This window comes from Vulpes vulpes, chromosome 7 (assembly GCF_048418805.1).
Source record: "Vulpes vulpes isolate BD-2025 chromosome 7, VulVul3, whole genome shotgun sequence".
Classification (NCBI taxonomy): Eukaryota; Metazoa; Chordata; class Mammalia; order Carnivora; family Canidae; genus Vulpes; species Vulpes vulpes.
In genome coordinates, this window is record NC_132786.1 from 27,776,370 (window position 1) to 27,796,904 (window position 20,535).

Genomic DNA, 20,535 nt, shown 5'->3' on the forward strand with positions numbered 1-20,535 from the left:
GAAACCCTTTGTATGGTTTCCATGGAAGCCAGTTTGTGAAACTCTCCTATTCCAACTTATCTCTGACCAAACTTGCCTATTTGTGATCATCTGAACTCGTTTTGTATTCCTGATTTAATATAAAGAAGTTGTAAAATGTCAAAGAAGCAGTGCTAGTGCTATACGGCACCATCTGATCCATCTACTATTCAATTTTATGACACCTTCCATTAAGTTGGTTTTTGAGTTCCTAAATCCTAAACATAAATATTGTAAAAATAGATTGTGGAAACCAATACAAATGTTTGAGTTATACAAAATATAGAAACTATTTTTTTAAATAAATTGATTTAATAATACTGCTAGCTGATACGAGAAGCAGGAACTCCCCTGTCCCACCACCACCCCACACAGATGTGTCTGAGCAAAGACAGGTGTGGGTACAGTGATCAGCAGACATGGGGCCGACAGATATCCTTTTCTTTTTCTTCCCCACAATGACACACTCCTTAGTGGAATCTGGAACCCGAAGGAAGGAAGCTGCTCTCCTGCCCTGGCTCTAGCGAGTCACTCTGTGGCTGAAAGGACCACGGGTGAGGAGAGCTGGTATTCACCTATAACCTTGCTGAAGGTGCACAACCACCAACGTAGTCAGGAAAAGGGAAATTTTAGCAGCAGTAAAATGAAATGATGAAGAGAAAGGATGGGGCCAGGCCGAGTCTATGATCTAAAAGTCTGTCTGGTTCTGAGTCCAGGTGAAACACTAGTTGTGAGGACAGGTGGATCAGGGCCTCTGGAGATCAGGAGGGGTCAGGAGAGGACAGACTGACATCGAGTGTCTTGCATACTTTGTCCTGAAAGAGTCACATGAGACAGTTGTCCAGTGGTCTGTGGGGCAAGTACTTTGAGCACTTTTTTGGAGCAGAGGAAGTGGCTTGGTCTCCCCAAATGCTCACGCCTGGCATCAGTGTTTACTGAGCCTCTGTGATGGAAGACTTCCAGTGTGCAGACAAGTTGCTGGTAGTGCCCACAGAGGGCCACACCCCTGGCCTGTTGTAAATGTCACAACTCCTGGGGAAGTGAGAAGATCTTTGTCCAGGTGCTGAAGACTCCTGGGACACTGTTATAGCAGGGGCCACCGCGGGAGGGCCTCAGGCCAGGCAGCCCCATCAGGCTTCAGGTCGAGGCCACCCACACAGTCAAGAGGCCTGTTCCAGGCTATTCTGCTCTTCTTCCGTCTGTAACCAGCTCCAGTCTAGAGACTGAAAGTCAACAGGCATGTTAAAAATACAGTGGTCACCAATGCACTTCAGGCTGTTTGTCTTCCTCAGGAGGCAACCAGCACAATTTAGAAGGGAATTTAAATCCTCTCATTAATAGCAGTCTTGTTATTGCAGGCTACTCTTGAGCTAAAACTACATTTTTCAAAACCATACAGGAACTTTCCTTTGGCCTAGCTCGAAGTCCCTCAGATTCTGTGACTATGGAAAGAAGATGGGAAGTTTTAGTATTCCCTGTGGCTCACAGCACTTATTTTTGCCCAACTGTGGGTAGGTGGTATCAAGAGCTAAGCTCAGTACCCATTTTCAATCCTCCCAGATGACATGGCCTGAGGAGACTTCCTTTTCCTCTGGCAGAAGTGCAAACCAGCAGTGAACTGCTCAAAATAGGAGGAGGACGAATGTCTCCCCAAACTGGAGACGGGACACTTGAATAAACAGGAAGTGATTACAATCAGCAGTGGTATCTCATCTGATTCTCCTGACAGCTGAGAAGTTAGGGGGAGGCTTGCAGGTCACTGGCTGGGCAGGAGAGGGCCTTTTAAAAATCTGAGGAATGACTCAGGGTCCTCTCAGCAACCTGAGCTTTGCTTTAAAATGTACCTGTGCCTTGACTAGCTTTTTATCAGGTGAGCTTCACTCTAACTAGTACGGCCTACTTAAGCTCTGAGTCCCGGAGAGGTGGGGCTGTGACAGGTTCTTGTTTCATCCCCAGAGTCTGACACAGCACCCCACACACGCAGACGCCCAGCAGTGCTACAGACACCGCAGGGAGAGAAAGACCTTAGAATGATGTTACCTTCCTGGTAAAAATTAAGTGTTACAAGGTGTTACAAGGATTAAATGAAATAATGCACGTAAAATACTTGTACCCATTCAGTAATTGTTAGCTTTACTATATATAATAATAAATAGGTACTAGAAAAGCATAAGCGTTTACTGAGACAGAGGACAAGCTGGATTGCTTTTGCTTTTGCTTTTTCTGGTGTGCCATGGAAAGGAAGGATATGGAATAGTTGGGATTCATACAGCCCATTACCCTCAAACTCTGGTCCTGTTCTTTGATGGTGTCTTGCATTGCATTTTCTAGCTGGGTGCAGAGAGTATGTGCTTCAGCCACCAGTTCTTCACTAAAGAAAATGATCACATTATTAGAAAATGCTCAGCATGATTTTTCAGATATAATACTATTGTTTAGGAAATAAATTACAGAGCTTTTGACAAGATTTTTTAAATTAAATTACAATTACTTGGATGCTGTCTTAAAGCACCATGTCCTACTAGTAATCTCATTCGTCTTGTTAAACACTTTTCAGAAGCCCACACCCAGTCATAAATAAGCATTACCATTCACAATGTGAAAAAATAGATCTCTTTTTAATATAAAAGTTAGAAGTAAATAAGTTCTTTCTGACTTAACTAGATAGCTGAATGTAATTCCCTCCAAACTGCCAAAATCTGAAGATATCTTACAAATCACCTATTTTCCAATTTTTGAAATAGAAAAAAGATGATATAAACTAAGTTATTTCACAATTTCCACAGTTCACTGAGATCTGTGAAAAAGCATGTTCTAGGAACTGATTTCATTTAATCTGCTCTCTCTTTTCTATGATAAGAAATGCACCTGTCCTGTCAAGAATGGCTGTGGGGAGGAAGGGGAGAATATGATAAGCCACTGTCCTATTCCAACTTCAGCTCCATGACATAGAGGCAACCTGTGCTCCCAGGACGACTTTTCCAGAGCTACCAGGATATCACTGGAGGGAATATGCCAAATCCAGGAGGACAGTGCCCTGGAATTCTGCTCACTTTGGGAAGCACGACACTGATGAAGGAGTGCAGGCCATATTTTTGCTTGGCTCCTTCTGCATGGCTACTGACTGGATTGAAGGCTCAGTGCCAGCTCCAAAGGGCAACGTAAGAGGCAGAGGACCTGGTTACCATCCTCAGGCTCACAGGAGGTTGGGGAGAAAGTTAAGAATCTAAGGTCATGTACAATGAAGTACCACCACAGTATAGACTATGAACTCCCCAAGCACAGAGCAGGATTTTTAAAACTGCTTTACTGAGATGTAATTTACATACCATAAAGTTTACCCATTTAAGGTGTATAATTTGATAGTTTTAGTATATTTATAGAATTAACACAATCTTTACAATTATCTAGTTTTAAAACATTTTCATCATCCAAAAAGAAACCTTGTACCCCTTATCAGCCCTTTCCCCTTCCCCGCTTCACCTGCCCTAGATAATCATTCATCTATTTTCTATGTCTGAATATTAGGTCACAGCAATGGCTTTACCATTGCCAGTACCCAAAGCCTGACACATAGAAGATGTTGAAGAAACTGCGTGGGAACATACCAGAAACAAAAGCATCCACAGGCGGTCAAAGAAGAGAGCTGGGTGTGTGAGTGGTCAGGGCACTGCGGGGGATGGGGGGAAGCAGATGCATCCTGCAGATGGGAGGACCTCTCAGGGCAGGACACCGGCCAGAGGTTCTGGAACTTCCCTGCGCATCAGCAACCAGCCAAGGCTTCTGAAAAGCTGCCTGCTGGGCCCACCCCTGAGCAGCTGACTCAGCATCTGCATTTCTAACAAGTACCCAGATGCTGCTGACACTGCTCCTCTGGATCAGACTTTCAGAACCAGTGGGCTAGGCCAGGAGTTTGTAAGGAACAGGGGGTCAGCCTGGAGAGTGGCTCTGAGGTGGCCACATACATCTGAAAAGGCTCAGCTTGGATCCTCCAGGGGAGTGGGAAGCCACTACAAGTCAAAGTCACTGGCCAAAAAAATAACCTGATCAAATCATATTTTGGGAGGACTCCTTTGACCAGAGAGGGCTTGGAGGCAGTACTGGACAGGAAGCAGGGAGGCCAAAAACTTTGCAGAAAGAGCTGAAATGCTCTGTTCACCACCTCGGTGGCAGTGGCCCAGGTGAAGGAGTGGGGGTGAGAACAGGCAGCAGGAGGAAAACCACAGCTTGGTAACTCAGAGTGGTGGCGGGCGAGAGGGAGGAGGCAGGACGATGGGGTTTGGCCAGCAGGGTACTCCCTGGGGGGAATCTGGTTTTGAACAACAGATGATGGCTGACAGGACGTATTATAGTATGTGACTGACTAGCACTTTCCATATCCTCATTAAGCAATTAGTAATCCAGGCCTCAAACAAGAAAAGTACTTAGCTAGCAAGTTACAAGGGACTAGGAGAATAAAACACCACATTTGCCTAGCGTATTAACAAACACAAAGAAAAACACAGACTTTACTAGATAGACGAACCCATCTATCAAGGATAAACATGCATTTCCATTCCCACAACCTCCCGAAGCGCCCATGGCTATCACACCAGGTGCTGATCAGTGACCTACCTTTTCTTGATGGCCTCGGGCAAGCTGCTGGGGGCTGGTGAAGGCTGAGCCAGCAGCTGACCAGAGTGACTAAGGCGAGAGGCATTCATGCTGTCTGGGCTGCCGCTGACAGGACCACGGACTTTGCTCTAAAGGACAAAACCAAAAGAAAGTCAATGGAATTTTGGAGCAAAGGGATGATCCCAATTTTGCATTCACACAATGGTATTTTCTCAGGAAACAACTGGTCACAGGACACTAGGTATTCCTACAAGTTACTGGTCAACAACCCTACTCATGACCATAGTTTGCATTTTGGCTTAGAAAATCTCTGTATCTATCTTTTTGATAGAAGGTTGTTTAAAAAAAAAGATTTTATTTATTTGCGAGAGAGTGCACAAAAGTATGAGAGCACAAGCAGGGGAGCAGCAGAGGGAGAGAGAGAAGCAGATTCCATGCTGAACAGGAAACCCGTGAGCTTGATCCAGGACTCTGAGATCATGACCTGAGCCGAAGGCGGATATGCTTCCCTGACTGAGCCTCCCAGGCACCCTAAATATTCTCAATATAGGGAGATTTGAGTACCTGTATTCATAGGCTTTATTCATTAATCTGGTTGCTTAACAAATTCTCACAAGGAAATTAAGACAGAGGTGGTCTTGCTTTTCCACATAGAAGTCTGAGACCCACAAAAAAGGTTGGGAATCGCATCATCTGTGCGATGGCTGAAAGGAAAACCAAGATGTTCCAAGTACCACCCCCAACCGTCTGCTGGCTGCTGCAGCCACTCCACCTCAGTCAGGCTGACCAGTGGCCCCTGCTCCACTGGCCTGTAGCCTGCAGACATGACCTACTATCAACCTACTATCACACCTCATGTGCCTCCCCTCTCCATGTCTCCGGCCAAACTTTCATCTCTTGGCCTCACCATCTCCTCATGCACCTGGCTCCTGCCCTTGCTGAAGCCCGTGGGGCTTCAGTCCCACATCCTTCCTTCCAGCTGAACATCAAGGTCCAGCTTCAAGCAGTCAGTCAAGTCCTGCTGAACGTCACGCAGGGAGAGACCCAGCCGTCCACCCCATCTTCTCTGCCTAGGCCTGTGAGTACGGCAGGAGGGCAGCCCATCCTCTGTCCTGTCCTGTGCTCCACAGGGGCTCCAGGACTCCAGCCGCCAGAGCCGCCCCTCTCTCTTGGGGATGAGATCTGTCGAAGTCTCAGATCTGTTCTCCAGCTGCCATGAGGGATTTCTCTAAAACCCAGATATGACCATACTGTTCCCATATTTAACTTCCTGCAACATGAATGATAAAAATAAATTCTGTGGTGTTTTCTATACCTTCAAAACAAAGTGTGGCCTGCAGAAGCCGGCGCTTGCCTCCCCATTCCATTCCACAGGACAGCTTTTCACACACATCACACCACTCTGCGTGCAGCACCCAGAACACACCCACTCTTTCAGGCCAATGTCCTGTGCCTCTGAAAGAGCAAGGTCTTCACTCTGGAATGTCCTCTGCACCTACCTAACTCCTATTTGTTCTTCAACTGAAATAACTCTTCCTTGTGAAAGTTCTCTGTGCCTCCCTCACCTCCAAGACTGGAGCTGGTGCTCCTCTTTGCACACTACACTCAGCTTACAGCACGAGCTGCTGATGGACACTTCCTGCCCCCAATTCAAGCTCACTTCCCTGTGTGTGCCCCTCATCAGACTACAAGCTCCTGGGTTGGGCTTCACGCTTTCCTCCTTTATCTCCAGTTTTCATGACATTCCTAGGCTCCTGGGTATATAGTCAACGCTCAATAAATGTCATGTGAATGCAGATGGCAGATCAGCCATCGCTGGGAAGACCTCAACTTTCCTCTCCTTCCTAAATCTTCTCTCCTTGTCTTCGCTTTCTTTTTTTCTTCCTTTCCTGCAGGAGGAAATCTCACCCACCCCTTCCCAAGGCTAATCCTTCCACGCATGCTCATCATACTGACACCCCATTGTTCTCAGGACATGGGTGACTTGACTGTCTCCTACCTCTTGGCTACCGTGAGTCTCCCAGGGCACCGTCTCCTGCTTGGCCTGCAAACCTGCTCCAGTCCATGATCTTAAAAACACAAACCTGAACCCCTGCATCCTGCTTCCACCTTCGACAGCTATCTTCCCATTCTCCTCTTTGCTCTTAAGCACTATCAGTGACTAAATCGCACAGTCATCCCAGACAACCTCTCTGCAGCCTGCACAGTGTAGGGTCTCTCTCTCATCAGCTCGTTTCCATGGCTTCTACCTGACTCTTCGCCTTCTCTGCCTTGGGCTCTTTTCTTGTGTCCCATTTTCTGAGCAATACGCAGTAGAATCTCAGCTACAGTAAGACAGTGGGCGCTGAAAGCACAGGTGACAATACTAAGCAGCACAGGATCAGATGAGGATGGACCAGGTCACGCAGACATGCCCTGCACTGGGCTGCAGGAAGGTCCCCCAAAAGATCTGTGTCCTAGCTCTGGGAACCTCAGAATGTGACCTTACTGGAAAAAGGGTTTTTGTAGCTACAGTTAAGGATCCTGAGGGGAGATTATCCCAGACTACTGAGTTGGGACCCAAATCCAATGGCAAGGGTCCTTGTATGAGACACCCAGAAGACAGATATAGAGAAGAAGGTCTTGTGAAGACACAGGCAGACACAAGAGTGATGTGGCCCACAAGCCAAGGAACATCAGGGGCCACCAGAAGCTGATAGAAGCAAGGAAGGAGTCCTCCTAGAGCTTGCAGAGGGACCCCAGCCCTGTCAACACCTTGGTTTCAGACTTTGGCCTCCAGACTGTGTGGCGTACTTCCCTACAGCGGCCACAGGAAAGGCACCCATGCAGAATTACAAACATGGGATGCCTCCCTTCACTCTACGTCCCAAAGGAGGGGAATGCAAATGAGTGGTCGGTCAGGGGCTTTGTAGTCTCCCTTGGAGGTGGTGACAGCAGGAGGTGGAAAGGCCCTGAGAGGCCTGCAGGCTGAGGGCCTGGCCATGGGGCTCACTCACACAAGCAATCTTAAGGAGGTTCCAGAGCTCCTTCTGCCGCTTCTCCTGAAGCCGGACAACAGTCTTCTCATCTTCGTTCATTAAACTCACCACTTCTTCCACCTTGGGCAACAGTTCCAGAGCCTTCTGCTTACAAACCACAGTTTTACTGTAAAGAATAAATGTGACAAACTCCAGTGGCACTGGGGTTGGAGAAAGTGGGAGAACACAATCCCTGGTAACTAGGAATCCGACAGCAGCTGTGGATAAATTTTCTCCAGGTGAAGCAAGTCAGAGGGGAGCCAGAAAAAGACCTGATGTGAGGCCTCACAGTTTCTCCGAATTCCACCCGTGGGCAGGAAGGTCAGGGCGGATACCTGAGCTGCGTATAAATCACTCGCACTTTCTTCTCAAAACCTTGGATGGCCTGCAGGAGCAGCCGGACCATCTCCTGACTGTCGCCATCAGTTCGCTGGTCTGGAAAGAGGGAAGGAGCTGCACAGTTCTTCCCGGTGGCCAGCAGAGCGCCAATGCTGCACACCTCACAAAACAAGGCACCCATGGCCCACAGAAGCCCCACTTACCTCTGGGCTTTTCCCGAAGCCTCCTATAAAGCTCCCTCGCCTGCTCTTCTCTGAAACACAGGAAGAAGAAATACATTTAAAACACCAGGTAGGTAATTCCTGCCAGTACAATGAGTGCCTTTTAGAAGCAAGACAGGGGATGCCTGGGTGGCTCAGTGGTTTAGCACCCGCCTTTGGCCCAGGGCATGATCCTGGAGTCCCTGGATCGAGTCCCACATCGGGCTCCCTGCATGGAGCCTGCTTCTTTCTCTGCTTCTTTCTCTATCTGCCTACCTCTCTCTCTCATGAAAAAATAATTTAAAAAAATAGAAGCAAGATGGGCATTACGTCTTGATTGGAGGGAATTATTACCCCTGGAGCTATTCCAGGTGATGCCTATAACAAGGCAATGATGGCCCTCATTATTAAACCTGAACCATCTCTAAGGTTTAATGAGCGAGTCTCAAGGAAGTGAGTTTCTACTCTGTCCCTTGGAATTTCCTGTCCACGTGGCTTCTGCAATAGTGACTCCAGTGCCATCACCTGGAGAGCAAAGGGCCTCCTTGAAACTCAAGCCCAAGGGCAACAGAATCTCCTAACCGTTTCCAGCCTTGGCACAGTGAAAGTGACTGACATTCTCAGAGGTGACTTATTTGAAAACTAGAGGAGAATAAAGGGTTAAATAATTGGAGAAAACACAGAATCCGGATCATGAGATTTCCCGTTTGAGATTCTGGTCCTGAGAACTCTAGTAAAGGCATCAGAGGACCCTGCTGAGCCCAAGTGAGAGCTCCCATGTGTGTGATGCAACTCGTCTGCTGCCCGCCCACCTGCACCCTGGGAGCTCCGTGATTTCCTTCAGGTCTGATTCCCTTCAGGTCAGATGGCTTGGCGGGGACACCTTATTACCCCCTACAGCCAAGGCCAAATTCCTGATAGAGACTCAAATGAACAGTTTCTGGATTCAAACTCTTAAGCCCTGCGGGGCTCCTCCTCTGTTCTACTTTCTGCTCTTCGAGCCACACCTGGATCACGGCAGGAGGTATGAACAGTGATGTCTGAAGCCACGGCAAAGGCTGCTTCCATCACAGCCTTTACAGTTTTTGAACCCCTGCTCTACCTGAGTCATCTGAATTGATCACAACTCTGTGAGGGCTGACAGTTCTTCTTGCCACTCGATAGATATGGAAATGAAGGCTGACAGTGATGGTGATTTGCCCTTGCTCATCCCTGGCACTCCTCTGAACATGCCAATATGCTCCACCAGAGGGTCATTCTCTATAGAATGGTCTCCTACAGCTTCCATAATAACCACACTTGCACCCTTGGACAATTCCCAGAAGCATATGGAAACTTGGCTGGGGTGTGTGCGGGTTGGTTCACTGGCCAGCTGGTACTCACAGGTCATCCAGCGTCCCCCCCTGCTTCCGCCCCATCGGGCTCCTCTGCAGGTCCACGATGTCCGTCTGCAGTGCCATCATGCGTTCCACCAGGTGCTTCACTTCATTCTCCTGATGAAAAAGCTGTGCTCATGTCAACTGACGTAATAAGAGCCTTCTGAGGTGCAGGATTTGGCGGGCAAGTCGCCCTCCCAAACTCACTGAAGACTCTCAACTGACCGGCTAGAAGGGATACAGACTTTGGAGTCAGATGGCCTGAGTTTGGATCTCAGGTCTATCACTTTCTGGCTGTGTGACCCCGTGGGCAAATCACCTAAGCCCTGAGCTACAGTTTCCTCCACCATAAAATAATCCTCTAATGAGGCCATTTTAGGGCCCAGATAAGATACGGTGTATAAAGTATCCAGCCCGGTGCCCAGAACAAAGAAGATGCCCCATGTGTATTCCTTTCTCCCCTTTGTCTATCCCACGTGGAGAGGCCTGGGTGCCTGTGTTTCATAGTTTATGTACATAAGTGCCGGTGTACACTCACTGCCTCTGTGGTTAGGTGAGTTATTATCTATATCATACTCACCTTACACATACATGTCAGTATTGGTGCATAGAAACTGATGTGAAGACACAGAAGTGAAGGTCCCTTCTCAAGTTCTCAGCAGAAAATGAAAAGTCCAGAAAAGGCCTTGGAGCATTCAGTCTTTGATTTGTGTGAGGTCCACTAAGCCATACTTACTTCCCTTACCTCACAATTAACATTTTTCTGTGGGTACTGGATTTCTGCTGTTCTAAGACTTTATGCCTAGATGACTTCTCTCTATGGATTTAGCGTCCCAACAAAATAGGCCAAACCCCTGGCAGGATGGAGTGTTGACTATTCATATAAGGCCCTTTCTAATAGGAAGAAGTCTAGGCCTCCCACAAGGATCCTTCGCATTTGGCTCCGTGTTCAAATCTGTACCAGGTCCGGATAGCTTCCACATCTGCCATTGAGGGGGCCCCTGTACTGCATATCAACCTGGCCTTTTCCCCAGCAAGTCCTAGTTAAGGTCAGAAAGCAGGATGAGGACAACCTGATTCCGGACATACAAACAGACCTAGTGTTTGAGGAGACAGTGAGAAATGGTAGTGGGAAGCCTCAGCCCCCCTCTGTAAGGACAGGAATTTAAAATGAGTGTCCTACCCGCCCACAGAGCTCCACGGCCTGTTCCATTTCCCTCCAGGCCAGCAGAAGTTTATCTGATGCTGGAAAAAAAATTGTAGGGGGGGAAGAAAAAAACAAAATGAAAACACCACAAAAACAAAATAGAAACAACTCAATTTTAAGAGACAAAAGAAACCTCAGGAAGAAAAAAAAAAAAAAGAAAGAAAGAAATGGTCTCTCCAAGCTCATGGCAGAAAGAGTACACTCACTGATTCCAAACTCAGTTTGCTCACTGTACTTCTCCAGGTCAATCTGGATGCTGGTTTTAAAGAAATCCAATTTGGCTTTGAGCTGCTGAGACATGGAAGCCATAGAATTCTTCATCTTGGAGAGGCAGCTATTATTCCGAAGGAGATTCATCCTGTAGGGACCACAAGAAGCAGCCTTTGGGCATCTTTGCAATCCAAATACCATGTCCTGTACAATAACAAAACCACCTCAAACGCTGAGGTAGGTCCCTACTCTAATTATTATTAAAACATAAGCAGCCACTTCTAATCATAGTTTCCTAGCCCTCTGCTAGCACGAGGTTCTGCAGCAAAATTGGAATTAGGCACAATACCACACAAAGGGCCAGTGACCTGGAGAGCCTGAAGTCAGGGGGTTTTTGCTGACCCAACTGCGGTGAGGTTTTCCACATTCCAAATTCTGCCCCTTGTTCAGCCAGCCCAGCCCTCAGTTTACACTCCTGCTCCATGAGCCGACCTCACTCACCTCCTAAAGTCTAAAAGGGCCTCCCTCAGCCCTGCCCAGCTGACCACTTCCTGCCCATCCAAACCAGCGTCTCTCTCTCGTCTCTCCTTCCCATTGCTTCTGGGCCCCTGCCTCTGATGCTTTTCTGTGGCAAAAGCCACCAAGCAATTTGAAATAAGTTAAGTCCCAAACCGCCTGGCATAGTACATGGCAGCTCGCTGTCCCTGCTGCAGCCGGTTACAGTCTTCCTTCAGGGTCTGGATGCTGTGCCAGACCTGGCCCCACACTTTCCTCAGCTGGAAGAAAGACAGGTTCCTCTTGGGCTCTTGAACTGGAACAGAGACATAGGCAACTGTCAGAGGATAACTGCCCTACCATGAACCACATCCTACCTCATGACGTCACTGGTACTTTTACACTGCATGGTTGTAGAACTGCTATGCTACTCCAGAGCGGTTTTGGGGGTTAGACCTGGCTACTTTCGTGGACATTTTTTGTACCCCATTAACAGCACAAGTGTGTACCAATCAATACCTATCAATCTGAAGAAACATTTTGTGAACCATGTACAAATAATCACATGTATACAGAAAAGATTTCTGTTTAAAGCAGAAATCTTTCTGCTTTAAACAGAAATCTTTATGTTTACAACATTTAAGGTCATACGTAGTTTTCTAAAAGTTCAGCTTCAAACAGTAGTCCTGGAACATGCTGAAATAAGCAGTAAGTCTGGAACTAAGACTTTGGATCCTTGATATCTTTATCCTTTTATTCTTTTTTAAGATTTTATTTATTTGACAGAGAGAGTGCAAGAGAGCACAAGCCCTCTCTTTGCCCTCTGATTCGATCAAGCTCAGAGGCTTACAGGCAGTATTCTCTGTCCAGTGCTTAAAGTTCTACCTTGAGATAGAAATTGAAGACTTCCTTTCCTCTTTTTTGGCTGGGCTACTCGTAAGTCCTAAGTAATGAAGGCTGCCCAGGGACTGGGTAAGCTCATCTCCTTGGTTATGAACCCCCTCCCCTCGTCCATGTCTCTCCCTCCTACCTTGTCCCAAGCACTGTAGTGATTTTTTGAAAATATTTTATTTGACAGAGAGAGTGACCATAAGCAGGGGGAGCAGCAGGCAGAGGGAGAAGCAGGCCTCCCACCAAGCAGAGGGCCTGATGTGAGGCTCGATCCTAGAACCTTGGGATCATTACCTGAGTTGGAGGCATACACCCAACTGACTGAGCCACCCAGGCATCCCAAGTGATTAAACAAAACAAAACAAAACAAAACAAAAAACAAAACAAAACAAAACAATGATGTTCTTACGAATACAGCTGACACTTTCAGGTTGGGGCCGTGGGGAGATCTGAGTCTCATAGGCGATTTTACTGTTGTCAAAGAGAAAGACAAGGTCCATATCCAGTGTGCGGCCCTCATTCAGCTGCAAAGGGACAAGAACAAGAAATCTTGTGGGTCCCACTCCTGCCTTTTTCAAGTAATAACACAGGGATTTCAGAGCACTTCCTGCTGTTCGCCGATGGCATCATCTTCAGCCAGCAGGTACTGAATGTCCAGGAAGCCTTTTTCAATGACTCCAGCCTAGATGTCCCTTTGTGTTCCCTTTATACTTATCATCCAAATGTGTGTCTTATTTACTACTTGTTAGTAGTAATAGCTTTTTTAAATCTATTCTCTATTATTTTTACTGTGCAATGCAGATGTTCACTATCTCCCTTCCTATCCAATGCTTGGTTCTCATAAGTTAACTTCATCGGTTCCTTGGGACAGGGACCAGGTGGTGCATAGCTGTAGCTGTCCACATGGTTCTGTACGCAAAGGTACACTGGAAACAGCTCTGGCTGACTCGGAGGAGCAAAGCATTGCTTTGGCAATGAAGGCAACAACAGAAAGGCATCTAAGTGGTCTGAAAGTAACAAGTCAACCGTAGAAGGATTCGTGTATCCCATTAGGTATTAGATCGATGCAGGGGATCTCACATTCCAACTAAAAAAACAGAGAGGTACCTGTACCATGCAACAAAGTAGAGCTGAAATCTGAAGAGCCTGGGGGCAAAGTCAGAGTTAAACACCAGGCATTCTGTAAGGAGCAGGGGCTGACCTTGCCGTCTGAAATGCACTGAGCGGCGGGCTTGTCAGGGATCAGTGCCAGCCCGGCTTCCTGCAGCAGCTCCTGGTCCTTCTCGGGGATTCCTGTGTCATGCTGGATTCGGGCCTTCAAGTTCTGCAGGCTCTCGTCCTCAGTCACTGGATAGGTGTGAATGATGCCTGTGACCATGTTCAAGATATGAACCAGCTGCAACACAACCCAGATGTTATTGGAAAAAAACCCCATCTTTACAGAGAAGCCCAACTCTTTGCCTGTGTCGTCTACTGCTCGCAACATTTTCCAGCCCCACAAAGAAAGGGGCAAGGCTAGCTGGGGGAAAGGAGTCCCAGTGGGAGCAAAGGAACGAGGGTTCCTATGTTCTGGTCTTTAATACTTCTGCTTGTCCACAGCTATGACCTTACAACTGAAGTCAGTTAGCACAGGGACAGGCACTCACAGGAGCCCCCTCTCCACGGCTCAGATGGCCCATGACCTGCTTCATAAGGCACTCTTCTTTTTCCTGAGCCTGGCCACAGCCCCTCAGGGGCCTGGCTGCTGCCTCAGGGCTGACCTAGCTCCGCACTTACCTTTAGGTTTAAGATGTCATCCAGGGCCTTGAAGCAACCATTGGGCCCGTACACAGGGTCGGTGCCCCTTTGCCGTGGGTGCCACATCAACATGAGCTGCAGCCACTTCTCCAGTCGCTGTGCCAGGATGCTGAGAAGAACGAGGGCACAGTGTGGGAGGAGACCGCTGCACTGCCCTCAGGTGGCCTCCCACACAAAACTGGAAGGTACGCACCTCACACACACCGCTACACATACATCCGTGGCAACCAGTATGATTATTGAAAATGAATTTCCCCCTGAGAGAAAGCGAACATTTCCAGCCAGACTAATGATTTGAGTGCTTATCCTTTTACCTGATCTGCTAAAATACCCCCTGAAATCCCAGATTTCTCAACAGATAGGTCAACAGACCAATGATCACCTGGCTGCAGGAGAGTGAACTGTGAAGCTCTTCATATGCCGCAGGCGTGTCCTACCTCCAGGTGAGCCCCCTGCCCCAAGCTAGACCCCATTCTGCCAGATTTATTTTATTTTGTATTTTGTATTTTTTTAATTTTTATTTATTTATGATAGTCACAGAGAGAGAGAGAGAGAGAGAGAGAGAGGCAGAGACATAGGCAGAGGGAGAAGCAGGCTCCATGCACTGGGAGCCCGACGTGGGATTCGATCCCGGGTCTCCAGGATCGCGCCCTGGGCCAAAGGCAGGCGCTAAACCACTGCGCCACCCAGGGATCCCTCTGCCAGATTTATTTTAATCCACACCCATACCATGTCCTCCCTCCTGACCCCCCTACAGCGCAAAACCCACTCATGGTTCCCACAACAAAGTTCACACTCCTTCCCCGGCACAGGTCTGCCTCATGTAGGCACTCTCAGCCCCCACGAAGGCCAACTCTATATACACTGCCCCTGGAACATGCCTTTGCTCCCCTCACTCCTACCCCTTCAGCCTTCCTTCATCTATCCATGTCCTGCACATCTTTCCAGAAAGTTCCAGCTCATCCAAAGTCGTTCCAGCTCTAGTCCACACGCTATCGCTCTCCCCATCCTCTAAATACTCAGGTAATTATTATCTGCACCACTCGGCTGTGTGTGACTGACTTGCCACTTTCTTTTGTACTACTACACAATGTTGATATTACTATCTAAGTGTTCACATTCTGGCTCTAAGACTAGTTTGCAATGCTGTGCAAACTACAAAGATTTGTTGACTATGACACAGTATGAGGCTACACAGGAGTGCAAAGAGAAGAAAAACAATCTGAAAAGGCTTACGGTTGACTAGAAGACAAACCCTATGCAAAACCAAATTTAATACAAAGTAGAAGCTACTAAAGGCGGTAAGAGGTACAGATAAATTGTTATGTGAATTTAGAAAAGAGATCATTAGATGGGATGAGGAGTGGGAATCCATTATAAGTTTATGACTGAGATGATCATCTCAAGTCCTTAAGTCACAGGATGCTATTCTGATAACCTCTTGAAAAGCTTTCCGATGTTACTGCAGACACCTATTTCTAAAAAAGGAAGAAAACTACGTAGAGGATATGTGCCACTGTGCCTTACCTGTTCAGATTATTGGGATAGGGTAAGGAGCTTGAAAACTTCACCGCTCCATTCAAGTCCTCACTGACGACAATGTCCATCTCACTCTTCTGCCGGACTTTGGAATGCCTGCAAACATGTCATCTCCTTGATTATAGCCCCCAAGTCACTTGGGCAAGAGGTACTTTACATCTGTAACATATCACTTTACAGCTGTACAGGATACCCCCGGGTTGCAATTTTATCTTTGGGTAGCAGTCAATGCATCTGCATCTGCATCTGGCTGGGATGATTTCTTTCAGAGCTGAAGAACAGTCTGTACTGCCTGAAGGAGTGGAGGCATCAACCCTCCTGTGCCCAGAGTACCACAGCCAGTACTGCCAACTCCTAATCTCATCCTTAGCTTGTCTTTATAATTTTCTCCACTTTTCATTTTATCTAATACAAAATTCATGTTTTAACAGAGGATACAATTAGAACTTCCAAACCAGGATCACTGCACACATATCACGTTTATGGGATATATGCGCAACACATGCACACACAACACACTTCCCTCTAAATGTAGGTGACTAAATGTTAACTCTAGTGGTGAATGAATTCACATTTCCCAATGTAGAGAACTTACTGATGCACCCATGCATTGGAAATAGTTTTTGAAGGGGAAAAAATGTTAAACGCAACTAGTTTCAAAGCTTTTCAGTGATGAGGAAAATGACTTAAATTTGAATTATGCTTCATAGATAACCAAGTACTTTAACACCGAACACAGGCTTCTTTGCCACAATAATCCCATGTGGTAGGCCCTGTTTTTAGTCAACCATTCAGTGGTAAGGACATGAAGATCGGTTGACTTGCCCAAGGTCTTATAACTACAGAATGGCAGATCTGGACTCAAACCCAAAGTCTGCCATTCTTTCTACTCTGTCTGAATGTACAAGTCTTTCCTTCCCAAAAACACCTGGGAAATTCAAATTAAAAAATACTTTAGTCCTGAACACTTCTCATAGGCAACGGGTCAGCTGGCCTGTCTGGAGCATGTGGGAAGCCTACAGGCACTGGCACATGGCAGTGGCCACCGGTTTACAGCTCTGGCTGGTACTATGATTACTGTAAGGCAGGGGCAAGCTTGTCATTAGTCCATCAATGGAAAATTATAAACATAAAAGGACATAGTAAATAAATGTTTATTGGTTAGGGTTCTGAAAAGTATTTCAAAGTAGCATTACAACAGAATTATGAAGCTCAAACTGCCTCTGTCCTGAAACTACTATCCACTTGCCATCTGAGACGAGAGAGTGAAATTTTTAAAAAGTTGTCTAAGGCATTACAAGACAAATGAGACAGACACTTCTCACAAACTAGTCCACTGAACAGCTCCTGACTGGGTGTCCAAGTCTGCCTGAAGTGTCACCTGGCCTTCGAGCACTGGAGTGGAGTCTAAAAAGCTGATTCTGCAGACAACAGACTTACCATACAGATGCTGGGACATTAGGGATATATTTTCAAATAGCACTTGTTCTTCCAGTTTGAATGGATTTTAACTTATCTTGTTAAAAATAATGAAAAAGCTCAACATTTGAACTGAAGAAAAGCAGCAATTCTTTGATTAGTTAAAAATATTGATGTACAGATATTTAAGTTATTTTTATGATGGTTATAGAATAAGGTGTGACTATAAATTAATGAGCCAATTCCTTAATATTCTAGAACTTATGCAGCTCAACAAGTACTGCTTGTTTTAAAATAAACCACCACAGGAGGGCATACTTTGCCATTTTGCCAGACTCCAGAAAAGCAGTCACCTGGCCTCATTTCTCTTTGCATTTCCAGTGTTTGGCTTATACATGTTGACTGAACTGGACTGCCATCACAAAAACCACTCTTCTAGAGTTGATTTCCAAGGCTACATCTTATAAGTAAATAATTAATGATGTAAGTTAAGTACCTGTCCTTTGAAAAAGTTACTGTTTTCATTACTTCCAAAAAGGTATTTAGAAAAATATAATAGCCAGTGCTGGCAATGGTATGGTAAAAGAGGCAGCTTTGTATGTTCCCGGTCAAAACATTATTTATACAACCTTTCTGTTGAGCATTATAATACACATCAAAAATCTTTACGATGCACATAATTTTTGATCAGTTAATTCCACTTCTAGGAATTGTCCTAGGGAAATAATTATGGATCCATAAAGATTTCCCTATAAGAACATTATTCTTGGTGTTATTTTAAGAAGTAAAAATTCTAAACCACCTATGCTTCCAATAACGGGGCATAAATTAAATAAATTTCAGTATAGCCATTCAGTTGCATACCAGATATGACAAATAATGGAAAAACATAAAGGATTTTCAATAGCAAGACTGAGAAGCAGATTACAGGAGAGTATAATAATTTGTGTTTTTGTAAGAAGTATAACATATACTAAAGAGCCTGGAGACACACAAAAATGTTCATAGTGGTTCTTTCTGGATTGTGTGAAAGAAATTCTCATGGTGTAAAAATGTTTTGTGAGCACATGCAGGACAGTTCATATTATGTTAATCATTGATGTAAAAAAGAGGTGAAACACAAACAAACCAACAGACAAGTACAGACCAATTTGCTTGTACCCATATGAAACACCCTTGGAAGCACACCAAAAACCAGTAGTAGCAGGTACCTATGGGGAAGGAAGCCAGGTGGTGGGGAGGCTGCCCAGAGGGGACTTTTCAGTGCATACTCTTTTATCACTTTTGGAAGCTTGAACCATATGAACTTATTACTGCTCTAAAACAAAACAATACAAAACAAAAACTGGAAATAAAAACAAAATTTGGGGGATCCCTGGGTGGGTCGGCGGTTTAGCATCTGCCTTTGGTCCAGGGCGTGGTTCTGGAGTCCTGGGATCGAGTCCCTGTCAGGCTCCCGGCATGGAGCCTGCTTCTCCCTCTGCCTGTGTCTCTGCCCCCGCCCCTCTCTCTCTATGTCTATCATGAATAAATAAAATCTTTAAAAAAAATTTTGGAATAACAGTTGCATCATTTAAATTAGTGTGTGGCCTCTCAATACTCTGAATGAAACCTAATTTAGGGGAATGTTAGTTTTCAAACTACACATTTTGGTAATGATTTACCTTCACATATACAATGAACACTTATACACTTATTTTTGTAATAAAAAAAGGCAAAGATATAATTTTTTTAAAAGTATATCCTTCAGTTTTTTATTTATAAATCTTTTTTCTGGTAACTTTCTTGTGTGCAAATTGGTTCAAATTTTAAGCCACTTTCTTACGCTTTTAAAACAAAAATTTATATTTAGGAATAGTAAAATTTGTCAGTAATACACTTCCATGTAAATACTTATCATTTGTCTTGCGTACATGTCCTTTATTTATTTACTAATACACAGCATCTTCAGTATAAGTACACCGTTGTATAGAGCAGTCTGTAAATGTACTGGCATGTTGCTACTGAATACAGGGCAAATATTTATACGGCATTATTTTTAAAGATGTTAACATTTAACAATTGCTCTACTTTTCCAGGATTTTTGAGCCTGGACTGCCCATGTGCTGGGTCCTAACATGACATCCTCTATGGGAGACATCACCGATGCCTCGGGCCCAGGCTGGAAGTGCCCGGTGAGGTGGGAACAGGTAAAGGATGTGACAAAGACAGGGGGACACACTCCTCCCTTCAGGAAGTGCTCCTTGCCCCACCCACAGGCCCCCCCATCCCTCACTCACCACTGCACGGGCTGCCAGTTAGGGAGAAAAGGTCGGAAGCCCGTGATGCACTCAAAAGCCAAGGTGCCAAAGCTCCAGTAATCCACGGTCACCGTGTACTTCTGCTGCTCCAGGAGTTCCGGGGCCTGTGTAAGAATGTGTGGTGGGGAAACACCTGAGCTGCTTCCTCTTCTGAGGAGCTGCCACAGGAGGGGGCAACCTGCCCCTCTAATCATGTCCCCACATGCCCCTAACTCCATCCAGAGCACACTGGCATGTCCATTCCAGGGTGAGGAGGTGACCACATGTGTAACTGGTGGTGTCTAGAATTTTTTGGCACTTCATTTACTCCTGATATTGATACAAGGGCCCCTAGGGGTGTTTTGGGTAGACCAGAGAACATCATATGCCCTTTTCTTGGGTGCAGTGTCCAGGTGGGAAGATAGCTTACATACAACAAAGGAAAATGACATCAGGCTATACACACCAAATGCGTACACACACATTAAATGATGACCAAGTCTCTTAAACTGATGTGATTTAGGAATGTGGTCATACAATGAGATGGGATATTTACAATCAGCCAGATGCAGGACTGCTGCCCAAGCAGACACAGCTGAAGTAACCAACAAGCAAAGCTTTGAAGCACAGAACAGAACCTGGGTCAGAAGAAGGCTCCTCACATAAGTGTCTGAGAAGGGACATTCCAGAAAGGACCATCACAAGCCCAGGCAGGGAGACAGGACCATGGACTGTCTGGCTAGAAGTGTGACCCTTATGGAAGGGTCAAGGAGTGCCAAACACGAGGAAAAATTGGGGAAGGGTCAGATCAATCTCTGTATCTGGTTATAGACAGAAGCTTTAGTTTTTAAAGGTGAAGATTTGACTGAGCATCCTGGTCAGAGTATGGGGTCACCTCACGTCACTCCTGCTGAGCCCGTGAGGCTCCCAGAGTATGCTCAGTAGGACCTATGTAATTACATGATATGGACACAGGGCAGGAGCCTAAATCACAGCCCCCCATGGGTCACCACTCTGAGACCTCTATCCAGAGAGCAGGTCATAAAGCGATGGAGCCTGTTACCCTAGTTGGTAGGATAAGTAGGAAGTATAAATGCACTCAAAGAGACATCAAAGAATTTCTTCTTATTTTTT

At 45.9% G+C, this 20,535-nt stretch overlaps 1 protein-coding gene across 8 annotated transcripts in view; it reads right to left on the minus strand.

The window, feature by feature from the left end:
- Positions 1–310: 310 nt before the first annotated feature.
- IKBKB (inhibitor of nuclear factor kappa B kinase subunit beta) overlaps positions 311–20,535 on the minus strand; it is a 59,008-nt gene continuing 38,783 nt past the window's right edge. For 2 of the 8 annotated variants that reach the window (XM_025993664.2, XM_072763446.1), the window contains 15 exons: positions 19,402–19,526; positions 15,692–15,799; positions 14,144–14,273; positions 13,569–13,763; positions 12,777–12,891; positions 11,669–11,792; positions 10,978–11,129; positions 10,748–10,809; positions 9,572–9,681; positions 8,192–8,241; positions 7,985–8,084; positions 7,629–7,776; positions 4,633–4,760; positions 2,299–2,389; positions 311–1,241 (listed from right to left, as the gene is read on the minus strand). In XM_025993664.2, coding sequence (XP_025849449.1) covers positions 1,179–1,241; positions 2,299–2,389; positions 4,633–4,760; positions 7,629–7,776; positions 7,985–8,084; positions 8,192–8,241; positions 9,572–9,681; positions 10,748–10,809; positions 10,978–11,129; positions 11,669–11,792; positions 12,777–12,891; positions 13,569–13,763; positions 14,144–14,273; positions 15,692–15,799; positions 19,402–19,526 — 1,701 coding nt within the window. In that variant the 3' untranslated portion in view covers positions 311–1,178. Of the gene's footprint in view, positions 1,242–2,298; positions 2,390–4,632; positions 4,761–7,628; positions 7,777–7,984; positions 8,085–8,191; positions 8,242–9,571; positions 9,682–10,747; positions 11,130–11,668; positions 11,793–12,776; positions 12,892–13,568; positions 13,764–14,143; positions 14,274–15,691; positions 15,800–19,401; positions 19,527–20,535 lie in introns of all 8 variants that reach the window. The other 6 variants (XM_025993665.2, XM_072763447.1, XM_072763441.1 and 3 more) reach the window with 3 other exon arrangements.